Source organism: Pollachius pollachius, assembly GCF_949987615.1.
Source record: "Pollachius pollachius genome assembly, chromosome: 20".
NCBI classification, from domain to species: Eukaryota; Metazoa; Chordata; class Actinopteri; order Gadiformes; family Gadidae; genus Pollachius; species Pollachius pollachius.
The window spans coordinates 17,903,939-17,919,517 of record NC_136953.1 but is presented as its reverse complement, the minus strand read 5'-3'; the positions used below and the strand labels follow the sequence as shown (position 1 = coordinate 17,919,517).

General features: G+C 48.7%; 1 protein-coding gene across 1 annotated transcript in view; it reads left to right on the top strand.

The window, feature by feature from the left end:
* The window catches only part of LOC307091021 (ankyrin-2-like), a gene marked incomplete at both ends in the record, with an annotated part of 89,130 nt that extends 81,683 nt beyond the window's left edge, over positions 1–7,447 (top strand). The window contains 5 exon segments of the mRNA XM_079757853.1: positions 2,354–2,437; positions 2,723–2,887; positions 4,266–4,454; positions 6,758–6,852; positions 7,210–7,447. Of these exon segments, the coding sequence (XP_079613979.1) occupies positions 2,354–2,437; positions 2,723–2,887; positions 4,266–4,454; positions 6,758–6,852; positions 7,210–7,447 (771 nt within the window).
* Positions 7,448–15,579: the final 8,132 nt, after the last annotated feature.

The window sequence follows — 15,579 nt, the reverse complement described above, 5'->3', positions numbered from 1 at the left end:
CCCATGGGGGAGGAGGTCCAGGGCCCGGGCCATGGTGACCATAAAGACATGCCTCAAGGCTCAGACATGGTAAGGTGGAGGGCATGATATGTGTGGAGGATGTCAAGCCTGTTGTCTTCAAGGAACATACTAACCCACAACTTGGGTGGACACACTAACATGTGATATGCATAAGATGACTGGGTTTGCAGTAAGCATGCAAAGACTTAATGAGTATTCAACATTTAGAAATTGTATAAATATATATAAATATTTTGAAATTGCATGATAAACAAACATAATTATACTGAGGTACAACATAATCAAAAATAAATTTCCATGGATTGAAAAGCACCCTCTTTGTCGCATTGCAGTGGTACTAAACATCTGTGGGGACGCTGATTGAAGGGTAAATGTTGAAGATATTCTGACATTCACTTTCAGACATGGCCTCAAAGATCAGAGGAAGCAATTTTGGTTGCACAAGAAACGGAGACGAGTAAAACGTCCACCTCGTCGAAGACAGTGGAGCCGAATCAATTCGAAGTCCGATTTAATGAGCAGATTTCCTGTACTGCCAAGCCAGAAATTGTATCCGCTCTTCAGCGCCCTGTTTGGACCAGCTCCACTACGCACAGAGCTGGGACTTCTGTACTCAAATCTCCCGGCTCACATCCGGTATCAAATCAGGAGTTATCCCCCACAGAAGTACGGGCCAGTGAAACAAAGACCACCATCCAGGAAGAAGGAGAAGATTTAGGGTTCTCCCCAGGTTTCAATAAAGTCCTCTCTGATTTTGAAACCACCCTATCTGCATTTGAATTAAAAAAAAAACTTCCCAGAAAACCCTTCAGGGCTGCAGAATCTCTGGATTCTGACACAGAATTCTTTGACTGCGAGCAAACCTTATCTGACTTCTCTGAAGCCGAAGAAGTGTTTCCAGCAGGTGGATTCGCCTTTCGCATCTCTGCGCCGCCCTCTCCGATGCCGGGCAGCAACCAGGGTCTGGGCTTGGTGACGGCGAGCCCTGAGTGCTGCCGGCATCCCTTCCTACGGGTGCAGGATTACAAGCGATTCTCGTCCGGTAGTGAAAGTCTTGGCGACTTTGCGTATGATTCAGACTGCTCGAAAGAGTGTCGATCTGAAGGTGACTTCCCGTTGTGTGAGGAGCTTCCCTCCCGGGATCAGGCAGGGAATGTGGACGATAAGGAGGACTTCCTGGCAAGGGTAAGATGTCACGCATGAACAGAAAGCTGAAAGCGTGTCTTGCCTGCGTGAGCCAATTGTATTGCCTCTACATTTTCAGGAGCTTCAGGATTGGCTACCTTAACGTTAAGAACTAAATGATGGGGTGCTTTGTCGGCATGGGTGCATACACTCATAGTTTCCAGAACAAAAATCATGGAATAACCAGTGGCTGAGATAGATCATGGTGTGCAGTGTTTGCAGTGTTCACGTTTGCAGTGTTCCCGTTTGCAGTGTTGTACAGCCTGATGTAAAGAAACTGATTCTATCATATTTTAGTTATACTTTGTTCTTTATCTTCCTGAATCATGGTCTGCATTTCTTTATTTGACCATTCATTTTGCATGCCGTTTTTGGTTGGAAAAACACCATCAATGTTTCTTCTCTTCCATTTCAAATTATTATCACCCAATCACCGCATTTCTCTTCACCTTCAAACTACTTCAATGTTGATAAGTTCATACACTCGTATGACACTCAAAGGAGTTCACATACATATTCATCAAACCCCAAGTTGTAGTTGTGGTGAAATGACTTTGGGTAGGACCCCAATTGGCAGCTGTACCTCCCGGGTCCAGAGAGCAGAAGGGGCATTGTGTGGCTGTGTCTTGGGCGGTCTTAAGCATGCTGACCAGGTTGGCTGTGTGGTGTCTCCTAGGAGATATCAGAGGAGTTAGGGCCGCTGTCCTCCGACAGCTCAGAAGAAGAGGTTGTGACCACCAGGCTGGTGCGTCGCAGAGTCATTATCCAGGTAAAGAACAACAGGGTTAGGGTTAGGGTAACCCTAACCCTAACCCTAACCCTAACCCATTATCCAGGTAAAGAACAACAGCTACCCTGAGCATGGGGGGCTGCTTATCACGCCCGCAGTTTGCCGGGTGTGTTCAGACTTCCATATTTTTCTATTCTTCAAGGGAGATGAAGCAACTCAAGGCGTCCTTTTATTGGGATTGGGCCCTGCCAAATGTGACCCAATTTCAACGCTTATTGCAGATTGGGAACTTTGAAGTTATATAGTTCTGATGCTGCTGGTATCACAATGAAGGAATGAGGAGTAACACAGATATAATGCTGCTGGTATCATGTTTAAGGAATGGAACCTGAAACTTGTCTTCCTCTACTGGTTTAGGGGGACGACTTTCCGGACATCCCCCCCCAAACGGTGACTGAAGAGAAGTTCCTAGATGACCACGGGAACATGGTAGTAAAGAAGGTAAGAGCAGGAGGGCCTACCCTTCTACAGCATTCTATTGGATTTGAAACCTGAGGGTTTTGGAAAAGGAAGGGAATGACATCCAAGCGCAGGTAACTGCTGATCAATGGCTGTTCTTTCATACCTTCTGTATTTGTACAACGTTAATTAATGCTAACTGACATGAGTTTGCGACGTTTAGCTGGCCCTCAGTGCACTAAACCAGGTTTTAAACCAGTCTTAGATCTGAACAGAGAATGGTTTGGAGCTGGTCTGTTTCTCTGACCTTGCCGTCCGACTCACCAGACCACGCGGAAGGTGATCAGAAAGTTTTTGTCTGCGGACGGAGTGGAGAGGCAGGAGGTGCAGGTGGTGGGGGCTGAGCAGGAGGCGGTGCCTGTGGAGGAGGGAGACATGTTCTCCAGAGTGGTCAGGAGGACGGTGGTCCGCAGCCAAGGAGACCAGCATGAGGTGAGTCTGTTCATTACTGGGACCCTCGGTAACCTTCACATGTCAGTGTTCACCACCCACTTAATGTTTAGAACATGTTAGTGTTCACCACCCACTTAATGTTTAGAACATGTTAGTGTCCACCACCCACTTAATGTTTAGAACATGTTAGTGTTCACCACCCACTTAATGTTTAGAACATGTTAGTGTTCACCACCCACCTAATGTTTAGAACATGTTAGTGTCACACCACCCACTTAATGTTTAGAACATGTTAGTGTCACACCACCCACTTAATGTTTAGAACATGTTAGTGTCACACCACCCACTTAATGTTTAGAACATGTTAATGTCACACCACCCACTTAATGTTTAGAACATGTTAGTGTCACACCACCCACTTAATGTTTAGAACATGTTAGTGTCACACGACCCACTTAATGCTTATGTTTAGAAAATGTTAGTGTTCACACCACCCACTTAATGCTCATGTTAATAACATTCACATTTTAATGTTCACCCAACCAACTTAATGCTCTTGTTAATAACATTCACATGTTAGAGTTCCCCCAACCTACTTAATGTTCTTGTTAATAACATTCACATGTGAGAGTTCACACCACCGACTTAAGGCTCTTGTTAATAACATTCACATGGTAGTGTTGAAGTTTCATTTCTAAATGTTTTTGCTGGTGAAACAACCCCTCTGAAAAACCTGCGGAACATGAGTACAACTAGTTTGACCTGATGCTTTAGAGGACCCCAACGCTCCAGTGGGTTGCCATGTTCTGATCTCTACCCCCTTAAAGCTCCAGCAGGTTGCCATGTTCTGACCTCCAGCCCCCCTAACGCTCCAGTGGGTTGCCATGTTCTGACCTCTCCTCCCTCCTAATGGTCCAGCGGGTTGCCATGTTCTGACCTCTCCACCCCCCTAACGGTCCAGTGGGCTGCCATGTTCTGACCCCTCCACCCCCCTAACGCTCCAGTGGGTTGCCATGTTCTGACCTCTCCACCCCCCTAACGGTCCAGTGGGTTGCCATGTTCTGACCCCTCCACCCCCCTAACGGTCCAGCAGGTTGCCATGTTCTGACCTCTCCACCCCCCTAACGTTCCAGGGGGTTGCCATGTTCTGACCTCTCCACCCCCCTAACGGTCAAGCTGGTTGCCATGTTCTGACCTCTCCACCCCCCTACCGTTCCAGGGGGTTGCCATGTTCTGACCTCTCCACACCCCTAACGGTCCAGGGGGTTGCCATGTTCTGACCTCTCCACCCCCCTAACGGTCAAGCTGGTTGCCATGTTCTGACCTCTCCACCCCCCTAACGGTCAAGCTGGTTGCCATGTTCTGACCTCTCCACACCCCTAACGGTCCAGCGGGTTGCCATGTTTTGACCCTACAGTCCACCTTCTCTGAGCCGTGGGCACCGGCTGCAGAAAGCAGCTCCCAGTTTGAGACAGAGGCCGTGCTGGGCCGCAAGGTGAGCCGGGTGGTGAAGACGATGGTGGTGCAGGGCGATCGGGTGGAGAAGCAGACGGGGGATGCCTCCCTGGCCGCAGACCTACCCTCCGCCCGGGACGACTTCAGGAAGGTAGGCCTTCAGGAGGCCTTCAGGAGGGTAGGCCTTCAGGAAGGTAGGCCTTCAGGAGGGTAGGCCTTCAGGAGGGTAGAACTTCAGGAGGCCTTCAGGAGGGTAGGCCTTCAGGAGGGTAGGCCTTCAGGAGGCCTTCAGGAGGGTAGGCCTTCAGGAAGGTAGGCCTTCAGAAGGCCTTCAGGAAGGTAGGCCTTCAGGAGGGTAGGCCTTCAGGAGGGTAGGCCTTCAGGAGGGTAGGCCTTCAGGAGAACTTCAGGAAGGTAGGCCTTCAGGAGGCCTTCAGGAGGGTAGGCCTTCAGGAGAACTTCAGGAGGCCTTCAGGAAGGTAGGCCTTCAGAAGGGTAGGCCTTCAGGAGGGTAGGCCTTCAGGAGGCCTTCAGGAGGGTAGGCCTTCAGTAGGCCTTCAGGAGGCCTTCAGGAAGGTAGGTCTTCAGGAGGGTAGGCCTTCAGGAGTATAGGCCTTCAGGAGGCCTTCAGGAAGGTAGGCCTTCAGGAGAACTTCAGGAATGTAGGCCTTCAGGAGGCCTTCAGGAGGGTAGGCCTTCAGCGGAGCGCCTGACAGAACATACAGTATAAAGAAACAACAAATCAGATAAACAGATCTGTCTGTACGGTCAATTAACAAACATTAGCGGATCTCACTCTATTGGTCAATAAGAGGAACAAACAGCAGCAACTCTCACGCTATTGGTCAATAAGAGGAGCAAACAGCAGCAACTCTCACGCTATTGGTCAATAAGAGGAACAAACGTCAGCAGCTCTCACGCTATTGGTCAATAAGAGGAACAAACATCTCTCACGCTATTGGTCAATAAGAGGAACAAACATCAGTAGCTCTCACGCCATTGGCCAATAAGAGGAACAAACATCTCTCACGCTATTGGTCAATAAGAGGAACAAACATCTCTCACGCTATTGGTCAATAAGAGGAACAAACATCACCACTCTCACGCTATTGGTCAATAAGAGGAACAAACATCAACATCTCTCACGCTATTGGTCAATAAGAGGAACAAACATCAACATCTCTCACGCTATTGGTCAATAAGAGGAACAAACATCAACATCTCTCACGCTATTGGTCAATAAGAGGAACAAACATCAACATCTCTCACGCTATTGGTCAATAAGAGGAACAAACATCAACATCTCTCACGCTATTGGTCAATAAGAGGAACAAACATCAACATCTCTCACGCTATTGGTCAATAAGAGGAACAAACATCAACATCTCTCACGCTATTGGTCAATAAGAGGAACAAACATCAACATCTCTCACGCTATTGGTCAATAAGAGGAACAAACATCAACATCTCTCACGCTATTGGTCAATAAGAGGAACAAACATCAACATCTCTCACGCTATTGGTCAATAAGAGGATTTAGGATTTGTAACACATTGATTTAGAACTGCAATCCACACCCTAGGAAGGACCAATCAGGATGAAGTATATAAAGAACAGGGACTGAGAGGTGGACTGTGGATAAGGTTCTCTCCTCCTCACGGGGCAGTAGTGGGTGAAGCTGGGGCAGTAGTGGGTGAAGCTGGGGCAGTAGTGGGTGAAGCTGGGGCAGTAGTGGGTGAAGCTGGGGCAGTAGTGGGTGAAGCTGGGGCAGTAGTGGGTGAAGCTGGGGCAGTAGTGGGTGAAGCTGGGGCAGGAGTGCGTAGGAGCTGGGGCAGGAGTGCGTAGGAGCTGGGGCAGTAGTGGGTGAAGCTGGGGCAGTAGTACGTAGGAGCTGGGGCAGGAGTGCGTAGGAGCTGGGGCAGGAGTGCGTAGGAGCTGGGGCAGTAGTGGGTAGGAGCTGGGGCAGTAGTGGGTAGGAGCTGGGGCAGTAGTGGGTAGGAGCTGGGGCAGTAGTGGGTAGGAGCTGGGGCAGTAGTAGGTAGGAGCTGGGGCAGTAGTGGGTGAAGCTGGGGCAGTAGTGGGTAGGAGCTGGGGCAGTAGTGGGTAGGAGCTGGGGCAGGAGTGCGTAGGAGCTGGGGCAGTAGTGGGTAGGAGCTGGGGCAGGAGTGGGTAGGAGCTGGGGCAGTAGTGCGTAGGAGCTGGGGCAGTAGTGCGTAGGAGCTGGGGCAGTAGTGGGTAGGAGCTGGGGCAGTAGTGGGTAGGAGCTGGGGCAGGAGTGCGTAGGAGCTGGGGCAGTAGTGGGTAGGAGCTGGGGCAGGAGTGCGTAGGAGCTGGGGCAGGAGTGCGTAGGAGCTGGGGCAGGAGTGCGTAGGAGCTGGGGCAGTAGTGCGTAGGAGCTGGGGCAGGAGTGCGTAGGAGCTGCCCCCTCTGACCCCATTGTGTCTCCACCCTCAGGCCTTGGGTTATGCAGGAGGCTGCGGGGAGTACCTCCTCCTGCCTCATGTAGTGGAGCAGGCGGTGCTGCAGGATGACGGCTCAGTGCTCAGAAGGTTGGAGCGTCCGAACCCATCGGCATGCGGCCGCCCCCAGCCTTGTAGCGCTCACTAACCCTCCCTGTGTGCTGCAGGGTGGCAGCGAGCCCTGTTTCCAGGGGCTCCAGCGTGTCTTATGCTGCATGACCAAACAGTTAAAGGTGTGAAACACACTGAGTGATGCTAACACCTGGTTTGTTGGCTGATCAACTGCAGCTGGGGGGCGGCGTCCCCAGTTCATCGACAGCATGGAGCAAAACATTTGATCTAGAACTACAGCCGGACACACAAAGCGAACCCACACCCTGTTCGTTCATGTTCCCCTGCTCTCCGTTCTTCTATGTTCTAGGCTCTGACCCGTTCTTCCCCCCCCAGAACCTCGATGCGTAAGTCGCGCTCCCAGAAGAGGACGGTGGTGCGGGACGGCCAGGGGAGGAAGCATGTGACCCTGGAGCGGCTGGACGACGCCCCGGGACCCCCTGGGGGCGACGCCCTCCAGCAGAACCTCCGCCTGCTGCTGCAACACTACTGCTGCGACGCCCCGCCCCCAGCCGCGGGGGACCCGTCCTGTCTCCTCCCCCCCAGCCCCCCCTGCTCTCCGCACCAGTCATAACGGGTCTCTACATCCAGCATCGGTTCTACTGGTCTGTCTCTGGTCCACTGGTCTGCCTCTGGTCCACTGGTCTGTCCCTGGTCCACTGGTCTGCCTCTGGTCCACTGGTCTGTCCCTGGTCCACTGGTCGGTCCCTGGTCCACTGGTCTGCCTCTGGTCCACTGGTCTGCCTCTGGTCCACTGGTCTGTCCCTGGTCCACTGGTCTGCCTCTGGTCCACTGGTCTGCCCCTGGTCCACTGGTCTGCCTCTGGTCCACTGGTCTGTCCCTGGTCCACTGGTCTGCCTCTGGTCCACTGGTCTGTCCCTGGTCCACTGGTCTGTCCCTGGTCCACTGGTCTGCCTCTGGTCCACTGGTCTGTCCCTGGTCCACTGGTCGGTCCCTGGTCCACTGGTCTGCCTCTGGTCCACTGGTCTGTCCCTGGTCCACTGGTCTGTCCCTGGTCCACTGGTCTGCCTCTGGTCCACTGGTCTGCCTCTGGTCCACTGGTCTGTCCCTGGTCCACTGGTCTTCCTCTGGTCCACTGGTCTGTCCCTGGTCCACTGGTCTGTCTCTGGTCCACTGGTCTGCCTCTGGTCCACTGGTCTGTCTCTCGAGGCTTTTCTGTGTTTTGACAATGCTCCCTTTATTTTCTTCTTGTTTTCATTTTGTGACCAAAGATAGCTGTCCAATTTAGTGTCCTTGGTGTGTTTCCTTGTTCCTGTGTCCTAAAGGGGCGGTTCCGCCTGCCTCAGTACCACAGAGAGATGGCTAATCAGAATGCAGATCAAGCCGGCGGTCTGTTGGGCCTGTTCTGAATGGACGATTGTAAAACAACAAAGTGTATATAGATGAGCGTCTTGGTTGGACTAGCGCAACCCCTACCCCCATTACTCCACCCCTATCACACCACCCTTATGTTCCACTGCTGAGACTCCACCCACATTACCCCACCCCTATCACACAACCCTTATGTTCCACTGCTGAGACTCCACCCACATTACCCCACCGCTATTACACCACCCTTAAGTCCCTCTGCTGAGACTCCACCCCCATTACACCACCCCTATTACACCACCCTTATGTCCCTCTGCTGAGACTCCACCCCCATTACACCACCCCTATTACACCACCCTTATGTCCCTCTGCTGAGACTCCACCCCTATTACACCACCCCTATTACACCACCCTTATGTCCCTCTGCTGAGACTCCACCCCCATTACACCACCCCTATGTCCCTCTGCTGAGACTCCACCCCCATTACACCACCCCTATGTCCCTCTGCTGACACTCCATACCTCTTCTCTTCTTGATGTGTGTGTTGCCTCTTAAACGTTCCCCACTGGTTTCAGAACTGTACTCCTCTTGTGTGACCATGCTTGTGGGTGAAGTTTGTTGGTGTGGGTCTTTGTCACATCCTCCCTGATGTTATGGGGGAGGGGGGTCCTTTAGGGGGGACGGCGTCCTCTGGGGGGTCCACTGTGGTTCCTAACTCCACTGGCTTCAGTCCTGTGTGTTGAACCCAACGATTGTCTTTGATTCTCCTGTTTTGCCGTTTGCAGGCGTTTACTCTCGTGTTTTGAGATTAGAAATGAGAGGGAAGCTTGGACATGATAACTCTGTACTCCGAAACATACAAAGTACTTCACATTTCAATGAGGAATCAATATATCTTTGGTGTTACCAGTATAAACTTTGTCTGACAATACAACTCACATTGCTGTTAACCAGTGTGATACATTTACGGGAATAAAAAAATGTAAAAACTAAGTTGATTTGATAAAGAAGCATCTTGTTTCCATGGTGATGAACATATTAACACTGCTGTCTATGTGGTCATGGTTGCTTCCACGGCACTAGCTTACAGCAGTAAATAAAGTCTTTATTTCCCCACGGTAACTATAGTCCCCGACATGTCAGTGGATCAGGACTCTGATCTGCAGTCAGCGACAGAATGTCATTTTGATGATTCATCATACAAAACATTTGCTGCTTGATGTTCAGACTGATATTTTATAATTGGTTGTGATGATCTATTGTCTCTGATTTCCAGTGTCTAAACGATAAAAAATATAAAAGTTGTTTGCTTGAATATATGCACGTGAAATTCTTGGAGTAAAGTGGAAGATTATTCAAGTCAATTCAATTCAGTTTTATTTGTATAGCTCTTAATCCCAGTTACATTCTCAAAGAGCTTCACAGGCCATTTATTTATGACAGCCCCCTGACCCTTCTCCCCCAGAGGGCAAGAAGCTCTTAGAGGAAGAAATGTTAAGAAAGGCAGAGTGGGCGATCCCTCCTTCAAGGGTGGGAACATGTGAAATCATTCAGTTAGTGATAGTGAATATAAAGAGTGTATGGCACTGGGGCTGGAAGGAGAGTCCAGGCATCCAGTCAGTCAGACGCTGACACTCATCCAGGCATTCAGCATCAGGCCCACATCAGCAGCTGGTCAGCACCCCGAGGTGACAGACAGACTGAAGAGGGAGGTTTCAGCTTGGATATCTCAGCCATCAGCTTCCCTGTTACTGGTGCAGACTATTCCATAGAAAAACACTTAGGTCATATTATCAACATTAGTATTCAGGTTAGATATGTGGATCTGTATGTTACTTCAACAGAGGTTAATTTGTTCAATAAAGGTTATGGTGCAGTTTGGTGAAGATTGGGGCAAAAAGGGTTAGGGGTCAGGGTTAAGATTAGGGTTCAGGGGTAAGGGTTCAGGCTTCAGGGTTAGGTGACGGCGGGCAAGGATGGGCACTGAGGTTATACTTTACAAGTCCCATTGAAATAAGAGAATTCATTTCACTCCGTATGCTGACATGGAAATGAGAACTTTGAACCCCAGACTCCACACTGCTAGCCAACAGAGACAGGGTCAAAGGTCATACATGACGTTACAATTCTTAAAAACAGGAGGTTCAATGGAGGTCATCAGCAGGACTTGACCCCAGGTCTCCAACAGCTCTCCTCTGCCTGGCACCGTGACACTGGCCTGTCGTCATGACAGCACTAGCTCCATATGAGACAGTAGGTTGGGCTCTGCGTGGCCCAGACACACATACTATCTGTCAAAGCTCTGACGATAGACTGGAACCAAGCTTTCCATGGAGATAACCAACATCGCCGAGATGTTGAATTCACAGCAATTAGGAACCAGAGGATCCACTGGGAGTACCAGCGGCAGGGACCAAGAATAGAACATGGGGTCCGGCCCGTCTACCGGTCTGAGCATCATTACTCTTCCAAAACATCCTCACATGGACTCCCAGAGCCTCGCCGGGACCCTGGAGCCGGTCTGACAGAAGAACCATCACCAGAGACCTGCTGGTCCCAGTCTGAATACTGAACCAATAAACTAAGTTCAAATTTTATGAAACATCTTTGACCCAAGACAAATCCAGACCAATGTTCTTTTCCAGACCAATCTTCAAAGACTTCATCTATGTCGTACAGATATGCCAGAGCTGGATTACAAGTTAAAATATATCAGAACAGCACAAAGGGGGTAACAACCACACATGTACCCCTCATGAGATGGCTTGCCTTAAAGCGAGAAATGCGTTTTCTGCGTTGGAGTCGCTCTAAACACCAATGACCTCGTCGTTAGATGAGCTGTGAATCAAAACGGGGACATGGGATCGGTTGGCTTCATGTTGTCATGTCAGTTTCACTGGCCTGACTCGTTTTATTCACGTCAAATGAGTAACACTTTACCTCGCTAACTAACCCTGAGACATACGCTACATACCCAAACAGCTGTAACGTTACGGTATCTCAACAGTGGGCGGCCCCTCGCTGGTCCAAAACAATCATACTAAACACGACTTGAGCACATTGAATGTTGACCTAACATAACGTTAAACAGCAGATTCTCAATTCACCTCAGTGTTCAAAAGGAAGGAAAATATCCCACACAACAGTGGAGTCTCCAGTGAGTGAAAACGTGCTTGGTTTTCAGGTCCTTTATCCTCTAGTCCGATCTGCCCACCAGGTGGTGCTTTGGGGTCTGATTCAACCGCTGCTCCCGTATGGAGAAAACTACAACTTCCCCTCATTGTTCTCCGCATTATACAAAATTCGTGGGTATAGTCTTCACTAAAGGTGTTTTAAAGGCCCATGGGATGCCACCTTTAACGAGCCCACAAACATGTCTGACTTTAAACTAAAGTATTCTCCATCACAGCAGAGTTGGCCTGGAAAGTGGAAACATCTTTGGGCTATTCTTGATGCAAAAACCAGACATGTATTTATACTCTACATGCAAACCATATTAAAGACCTTGGAAGCTGTACATTAGCACCCAGTTCAACGCGCAAACTCCCTATTGTATCCCCAGAACTAAGAGGCGCAGTGTTACACCTGGCCAGCAGAGGCCGCCCTTTCGACGGAAGAGAAGCAGAGCCGCTGGCTGAAGATGTAGAAGCTGAGCTCTAGCATCAGTTCAAGTCAATTTTATTTGTAAAGCCTAAATCACCGGTACAGTCCCAAAGCACCTGACAGGCCATATATTGAGGGCACCCACTAACCCGAGGCCCAGAGAGGCCAAGAAAATTATCTTGAGGAGGAACACAGTTACAAGAGTTGGTTTCACCTCACATGTGTAGCGAGGGCAATAGTGGGGAGGATTGAGGAAAGAACTGACAAGGCCACCAGGGGAATTATATCCCTGGAAATCAGTATAATATATGTTACTTTTGTGTTGAATATTATTGACAATACGGATGAGGCAAGCAGATTCGTAAACTGAACAGACAAACGGTAATTCCAGAATAAAACAAATCTTTATTTAAATGGGAAACAAAAATGTGCATGAACTAGAACTGCTGAAAAGGATTAGTGTAAAAATAAAATAGCTAAATAAGGAGAAAATATTTATTACAGTCAGCCAAGATATTTTATATATAAAATCACAATCTAAAATAGCATTCCAAAACTACAACAAAACCTACCAGACTAAAGCTGAGGCCAACTGCTGAGGAGGGCCTAGGGGTGGAAGCACTGACCTCAATCCTCACTGCAAACTAAAACTGGTGGAAAACGTATTGCATCCCAGTGCTTAAACTCGCATGCAAGTGAAGGGACCTCATGGGTGCCTAGCCTCCCTACAGTTTGGCATCCGAAAAAAAACGAATACAGTATCAAAACAAGGATTTAACAATGGTTCAATAAACCCAAACTATTGTAAACACGAACAGAAGATAAGCAAGACAAAAGTATGGCAAAACAGCAGCAGGTGAAGCATGAAGGAGAATGGAGTTGGCCCCGCTCCCCAGGCTCCGCACTGACAACACGTGGCCTACCCTACGCACTACCACGGGTTGGAGGGAATGGGTCCAAAGTCACTCGACCACAGGGGGCTATCCTTAAGCTAAAATAAACAAATCAAATGATGGGTCAGCTTTTATAACAGGCAATTTTGTCTACCTATTAAAATGCTACTCACATGGTTGACGCTACACCAGCCACAGCAGAGACACAAGCCATACTGAGGCAGAATGGCACGCAGCTGCCCTAAATAAGGGCCTTGATTAGGGGACGGGAACATTCACATGCTGCATTCAAGAGCACTATGTTCCGCTAGGATTTCTAGGCTGCCACATATGGATAAACGACCAGGAAGACACTCAAGTACCTGGGATGTCTTACTACACATTTATCCCTGCAACTTGAATTCTGCAATGTTGATGGGTCAGGGTTAAGACCCCCGTTGGTACTGAAGGGCTAGGGTTAATTAAAGCTATTGAAAGCAGCCAATAGTTCACTACTGCTGTGTGTGGGTGAATTTAAAAGATAAAGTTCAGTACTCACCCTTTAACCTCTACTGGTGAGCAATACAGTTCAGGACTGATTCTTGTCAGTATTGGACAGACTGTCCAAGGGAAGCTAGATGCTAAACATCAACCCACAGTTCTACGATATAGTAAACAGAATGATGGAGCTGCAGACTAAACCTTTCCCTGAGTTCTAGAACAATCCAACAGAAGCTTCACATAAAAGGCAGTGGCCTGGTGGGTCACTGGTCTGGTAGGGGTCTGGGGGGCCCGAAGGGGGCCCCCCAGAATACACACACAGAACACACACACACACGATGAATAGTAAAGCAGGCTGACTCACTGCGTCCCCGGTCTCATTCCTGGGATCCCCCCCGGCGTCGCTCCAGACCGGTCAGAAGCGGCAACGGCAGCAACTTCCAATTCAAGGCCAATCAAACCCACGCAAAATGATTCACACACTGCACATGTACCTAATTTTGCAGGTGAACCTCATTAAGAGCTAACGAGAACTGCTCTGTGATTGGCCGGAGTGGAGCAGCTCCATCCCTTACAGAGGATCAATTCAGGTGAAAATGTCCTGGGGGCCGGTGGGATATAGTTCATACATATACAGTGGGGCAAAAAAGTATTTAGTCAGCCACCAATTGTGCAAGTTCTCCCACTTAAAATGATGAGAGAGTCCTGTAATTTTCATCATAGGTAAACCTCAGCTATGAGACAAAATGAAAAAAAAAAAAAATCTAGAAAATCACATCAGCCACTCCAGGACCTTGAAATGCTTCTTACGAAGCCACTCCTTCGGCGGTGTGTTTGGGGTCATTGTCATGCTGAAAGACCCAGCCACGTTTCATCTTCAGTGCCCTTGCTGATGGAAGGAGGTTTTCACTCAAAATCTCACGATACATGGCCCCATTCATTCTTTCCGTCACACGGATCAGACGTCCTGGTCCCTTGGCAGAAAAACAGCCCAAAAGCATGATGTTTCCACCCCCATGCTTCACTGTAGGTATGGTGTTCTTTGGATGCAACTCAGCATTCTTTCTCCTCCAAACACGACGAGTTGAGTTTTTACCAAAAAGTTCTATTTTGGTTTCATCTGACCATATGACATTCTCCCAATCCTGTTCTGGATCATCCAAATGCTCTCTAGCAAACTTCAAACGGGCCCGGACATGCACTGGCTTTAGCAGGGGGACACGTCTTGCACTGCAGGATTTGAGTCCCTGGCGGCGTAGTGTGTTAGTGATGGTAGCCTTTGTTACTTTGGTCCCAGCTCTCTGGAGGTCATTCACTAGGTCCCCCCGTGTGGTTCTGGGATTTTTGTTCACCGTTCTTGTGATCATTTTGACCCCACAGGGTGAGATCTTGCGTGGAGCCCCAGATCGAGGGAGATTATAGTGGAGTTTGGAGTGCGACTGTTTGAGGTTGTGGACAGGTGTCTTTTATACTGATAAGGAGTTCAAACAGGTGCCATTAATACAGGTAACAAGTGGAGGACAGAGGAGCCTCTTAAAGAAGAAGTTACAGGTCTGTGACAGCCAGAAATCTTGCTGGTTTGTAGGTGACCAAATACTTATTTTCCACCATAATTTGCAAATAAATTCTTAAAAAATCAGACAATGTGATTTTCTGTTTTTTTTTTTTTCATTTTGTCTCTCATAGCTGAGGTTTACCTATGATGACAATTACAGGCCTCTCTCGTCTTTTTAAGTGGGACAACTTGCACAATTGGTGGCTGACTAAATACTTTTTTGCCCCACTGTATATGTATATATATACATATATATATATATCTATACATATACATACATATATATGTATATGCATGTACGTATGTATGTATATACATATAAACATATATATAGTTTATATGGTCCCTACATACTCTACTAGAGAGCTCTTGCTGACGGTCCCTACACTCTACTAGAGAGCTCTTGCTGACGGTCCCTACATACTCTAATAGAGAGCTCTTGCTGACGGTCCATACACACTCTACTAGAGAGCTCTTGCTGACGGTCACTACATACTCTACGATAGAGAGCACTTGTTGACAGTCCCTACATACTCTACTGTAGAGAGCACTTGCTGACGGTCCCTACATACTCTACTAGAGAGCACTTGCTGACGGTCCCTACATACTCTACTACAGAGAGCACTTGCTGACGGTCCCTACATACTCTACTACAGAGAGCACTTGCTGACGGTCCCTACATACTCTACGATAGAGAGCACTTGTTGACAGTCCCTACATACTCTACTGTAGAGAGCACTTGCTGACGGTCCCTACATACTCTACTAGAGAGCACTTGCTGACGGTCCCTACATACTCTACTACAGAGAGCACTTGCTGACGGTCCCTACATACTCTACTACAGA